The following is a 5,463-nucleotide window of genomic DNA, read 5'->3' as shown; positions in this document are numbered from 1 at the left end:
AAAAATAATAAAAATATGTTTTGATGATTTATTTTTAAAATGTATTTTTTAATATTTTAAAATATAAAATTATAATTTTATTAAATGTACGTTTTTAGTTATTTAATTTTTTATTAAGTTAACAATTTATTTTTATATAATATCAAATATGAAATATATTTGTTGAATTTATAGTCAATTTAGTTCTAAAATTTATAGTTCTAAAATTTAGGATTGAAAGTATATTTGTTAAATTTTTTTATTTAGTACTGAGTACGTACTACCTGAATTAAAAGAGTTATGATGAATAATAGATTAACTTACTAGTCTTATTTTTTAATGGTTGATCTATATAAATGTAATTAATTATTTTAAGATTCTAATTTATTTCACATTTGATATTATATAAAAATAAATTGTTCTTAAACTTGAAGGAAGAATCAGGATCATCGTTGAGATTTCCTTGATCAAAATGACAGAGAACTTAGCCAATGAAATAAGTCCATAGTTAGAGAAGGCATAGTCTGAAAAGAAATAAGAACAAAAATAAATAAATAAACACCACATCCCACGACCCCAACTTATGTTGCGCCATACATAAAAAAGGCAAACCAAAGTTTCATCCAATAACTCATATTCCATGGAAAATGAACTAAGTCCACACTAAAGCATAAACCGCTAGACCCCTGTAGCGGTTTATGCACGTTTGCAAATCACACATAAATCGCGACACCCTTACCGCGGATTATGTGATGCTTTGCTTCGAACGTAGACCGCGACACCCCTGTAGCGGATTACGTGCATTCGTAAACCGCGGGATCCCTGTCGCGGTTTACATAATTTATGAAAAAAATACATTTTGGTATCCATTTTGCAAAATATGTATTCTGGTAAATTTGGAGGTCAGTTTATTTATTATGGTAAATTGCCCTTTATATTATTGTTATATTTTTTTATTATTAATAGCATTGTTAACTAATAATTTTTTTTAAAGATAAAGAGTTATTCATTATTTAGGAAAGAATAACAAGTGTTTTTCAAATTATGACAACACAAGAAACTACCAAAGTATCACTAAATGGTGACAAGATTCAACATATCTTTAATGGAAAGAAAGAAAGAAATTCAAAAAAGCTTAACAAGACGTAGTACCATAGAGTTTTTGCATGAACTTGTTAGATTCAGAGACTACAACAGTTGTGATGACTACTTCCTTCTTTAAAATGAAGCGGTTTTAACAGCTAGTAGAGTAAGCTTATAGTATCCTACAATCTCCATAACCGAATTTTTTTTCTTGCATGTTTCTAAATTTTAAATTTAAAATTTGATTAAAATTTAAATTTGCCATTTAGCGTAATGTCCAAATATTTCCAAATATTAAATGTTCATGAATGTGATAGCAAGTTTCTAAATTTGGCATCGAATTAAATGCGTATTGAATGATCTTGTATACCACATTTTAAATTTAAAATCTGACATATTAAAATTTAAAATTTGACATTTAGCGCAACGTCTAGGTATTTCCAAAAATTTGAATGCTCATAAATGTGATAGCTAAGTTTTTAAATTTAGCATCGAATTAAATGTGTATTGAAGGATCCTGCATACTACATTCCTTTTCCTAATTTTGGTGAGTGCAAAAATGTGAGGACAAATCAATTTATTTCACTCCGTCTGTCTCCCATGATTGTTCCTTTATAAAACCTATAATGGATACCGTTTGTAAACTTTTATTGCTGTTGTCAACCAATCTAACCTTGTCACGATACATTTTACAATTTCAATGGCCATTGCAGAGGATGTCACTGCAGTTGCATCTAATTCCGTCACAAATTCCAAGTGAATAATTTAACTTTTCATTGATTTCAATGCTCATTTTACATATACTGCCAATTAATGTTGCCAATATTTAGTTGCAGGTTTGAAACTGATCCTTTTATGCGTATAAATGGTGTGGAATTTGTTGCAACGAGTGCAACCTCTACGCAAGATCCGACTTTGCCGCAACTGCAAAATATGTCTACAGATGAATTATTACATGCAATTGAAGTATGTTAACCATTAGATTATACTAATTCAATAATCTAAAGGAATAGAATCATTTAAACATGTCTACACTCCCTACTTGTTTAACCATTAACATAGACTTTGGTGTTGTTTATTTACTGGATTTAAGGAGAGATGTGAAGGACTTGAGAGAACTAAAGAAGTCTATGGAGGAACTAATTAAGGTTTCTGACAATATAGAGAGATCACTCAAGATGATGAAGTTTAAGATGTGCCATAATGAAAATAAATGCAAAGACTATGAAGAGTACAAGCAAATTTGCTAACCAAATATTCAGTTAGCAGTATTGATTTTACTCAACAAAGCGTAGACAGGAATTCAATAATGACACCAATTGCTGATCCACCATTGCAGTGTTTTATAACAGAAATTAAAATCACGATTTCAAACAAAATAATCTATCTTATGCGGGAGGATAGTAAGAACATTTTCCACTGCATAAATTGGGGTCAGTGAAGCAAGAACATCTCCCATCGTTGGCACAAAGTGAAAAGTTATCAATTAAGAAATGAACTATTAATAGTTAAATAATTTTGAAAGAAACCTTGAAATCCATCAATAATTTCTTCGTTACATACTTAACCACCCTATTTGCTAATGGAATGCTAATTCAATAATACCAATTCGAATATTCATGATTTTAAGGGCTTGGAGGCTCTTCCTAAATTGGACATGGTGGAGGGAGATGGATAAATCTCACTCGTCTAACCAAAACCAAACATTCAACGCAAGAAATAATTTATTGATAATAGCTTCAAAATATATGCCAATACACACATCAATAATTTGATTAATGTTCAAATATATAGATAAAATCTCAATTAACCATGAACATCAAAGTCAGTTATGGTAATGCAAAAGCAAAAGCATAAACATCATAACTGCTGGTAGCAACTCTATGAAGCTAAACTACCATTCAATTCTTATGATTCATCATAATTCATAACAATTATAAAAAAATTGACATCTAAAATTATGTAACATTATATTGAGATCTATTCACTAAGTTCCATGTTGGCACTTGCATCAAAACTTCTTATCCAAACTCTTCTTGTTCTTCATCATAATCTTCTTTAATATCAGATGTTCAAAATCTCTGCAAACAAAATATTGATCAATCTGTATCCTTATTAATGAAAATTATATAATTTAGCATTTTGTGGTACGCAAATTATTGAACTAGTTATTACCATTTCTGCATCTGCATCCAAGTCTTTCTAGAAAAGGTTCCCATTTATGTCATGAGAAGTTGCACAGTTAGCATTGGTTTGTTGAATATCCTTTGCTAATGGACAAGATTTTTTATTGTGCCCTTCCATGCAACAAATACCGCGTCATTGTGGTTTTTGTTTCACGTTCTCACCTGGACAACACTTAGATCTACAATTTTGTGGATTCTTAGAAAAAATGTCATTCGAACCATCAACTTCAGCACCAACTTGCTTCTCTTGTCCATCCTCAATTTTGAAATCTTCGATTAGGCTTATAACAGTATCCCGAATAAGGTGGAATCTCTCCTTCCTTCGACTAGCAATATAGGACAGTTGCCGGCACCAATCTATCAAGCATCCATATTGGCTCAATATTATAGAGTCCTAAGTAAAGTCATTTGAATCAAAAGTGCTTGTCTTGGCATTCTTCAACTACCTTGTCAACACAAGAGACTTTGGCAGCTCAAGGATGTTAAGAAACACCAACACACAAACTATATACTCACATGGAATTCTAAAAGATTCTATCCTTAAGCATGAACAATTGAAATTCGTCATTTCGTTATCAATAGACACCTCCCATGAAGTATTTAAACTTCTATATTTAGATATTGTATAAAGCACAAATGACTCAAATGCCTCATCTTGTACAACCTTCATTCTTGCAGGCCTAACAAACATTAGTCGAAATAAAATAATATCTCTCTCGTGTATAGACATTTGATGCAAACCTTTCTAAAGGTTCCAATGCTGTTTTAAGTATCGGAAGACCAAATATGGAAACATAGTCAGCTTCAACCTCCTTATATCATATGTAGGTTAGTAGGTAAGACATCAGTTAAAATGCTTTATGAATTCAACCAAATTATATTGCGATTTAACATACTTCGCAATAATAGAGTGCAAACTTTCGCATCAAGAAGTTGTCCTAAATCCTACAAAAAGCTTGCCTTGAAAATGTGTAGTATCTTACATATGCCTTTTCTCATACATGTCAATAATCCAATTCTTTTAGCTATACTAAACTCCTCAACCATCTCAAACCACTTTTACTCAAACTCGGTAATCTCATAATTTTCTAGCATACACTTCTTAAATATAGATGTGAATTTTGGGTTTCCAACATTACTTGTGACGTTCCAAATGAGGTGTCAAGCACATAATCTATGATGGACATTTGGGAATATTACCTCAATTGCAAACTTCATTGATGTTTATAATCACAGATACAGGTGTTTTTTTCTTCATGGCTGCCAATAGTTGTTGTAACAACCACACGTAGACATCCTTACTCTTATCAATAATTAGAGCACTTCCAAATACCACTGTTCGGTTGTGATAATTCACACCGGAAAATACTATTATCGGACACAAGTACTTTTTCTTCTTGTATGTCTTATCAAAGGCAAGCACGTCTCCAAACACTTCATACTGTAACTAGCTTCTTCTAGCACACAAAAATAAAGCTCGCAACATCCCTTTAGCATCAACTATGTGCTTATAATAGAGGCAAGGATCTTCATCTTTCTGGTTTTTGAGGTATCGCAATGCTGCTCTAGCATCACCTAGGACATGACATCTTCGCCTAGCAATCTCATTATACATATCCCTTAAGGTATAATTAACATTCTCATAACCACCTGCTTGATTAGCTAACATAGCATATATATGGGGCATGCTAATGCCTGCATCCTTCATATTTATTTGACCAGCATCAGCTTCTGTCATTTTTCTATATGTAGGAAGAAAACCAATTAACCTACGATAAAGAGATTTATGATTGTGCGAGTGAACAAACAAAGTCACATGTCATCTTCTGGTGTAAGCCACAAAATGAACTACAAACCTAGCTAGGCAAATGAGTCTTAGATTTTAGCTCCCTTTTTCTGTTTTTCATATTATAATATTTCTTTGGTCTAAATCTCTCACGAGAGAAGACAAATAATTGCTTCACATATTTTTCTTTACTATTTTTTCAAGACTTACTTTTCCTAACACCAAAACCAGTAGATTTTGCATAATGGTAATAGAAATAATGCTGTCTGAAAATTAGAAAAAAGAAAACATTTCATCTCATGAGCATTTCTGTTCAGAAAATCAACTATGACAATATTTTTAATATTATCTATTTGATATTCTTCATCCATTTAATGTGAAAAATCGTTTCCATCAAACATTGCTTAAAATTCTTACTGTGACACTCTG

At 31.5% G+C, this 5,463-nt stretch overlaps 1 protein-coding gene across 1 annotated transcript; it reads right to left on the bottom strand.

Annotated features, from left to right (window-relative positions):
• LOC107611640 lies at window positions 3,135-4,986 on the bottom strand. The gene is made up of 7 exons (XM_016313546.1): window positions 4,713-4,986; window positions 4,462-4,583; window positions 3,990-4,060; window positions 3,765-3,928; window positions 3,487-3,605; window positions 3,238-3,264; window positions 3,135-3,143 (listed from the first exon to the last, which is right to left on the bottom strand). The coding sequence occupies exons 1-7, from the start codon at window positions 4,984-4,986 to the stop codon at window positions 3,135-3,137; spliced, it is 786 nt and encodes a 261-aa protein (XP_016169032.1).

This window comes from Arachis ipaensis, chromosome B08 (assembly GCF_000816755.2).
Source record: "Arachis ipaensis cultivar K30076 chromosome B08, Araip1.1, whole genome shotgun sequence".
Taxonomy (NCBI): Eukaryota; Viridiplantae; Streptophyta; class Magnoliopsida; order Fabales; family Fabaceae; genus Arachis; species Arachis ipaensis.
The sequence above is the reverse complement of the archived record's forward strand: the minus strand, read 5'-3'. Positions and strand labels throughout refer to the sequence as shown.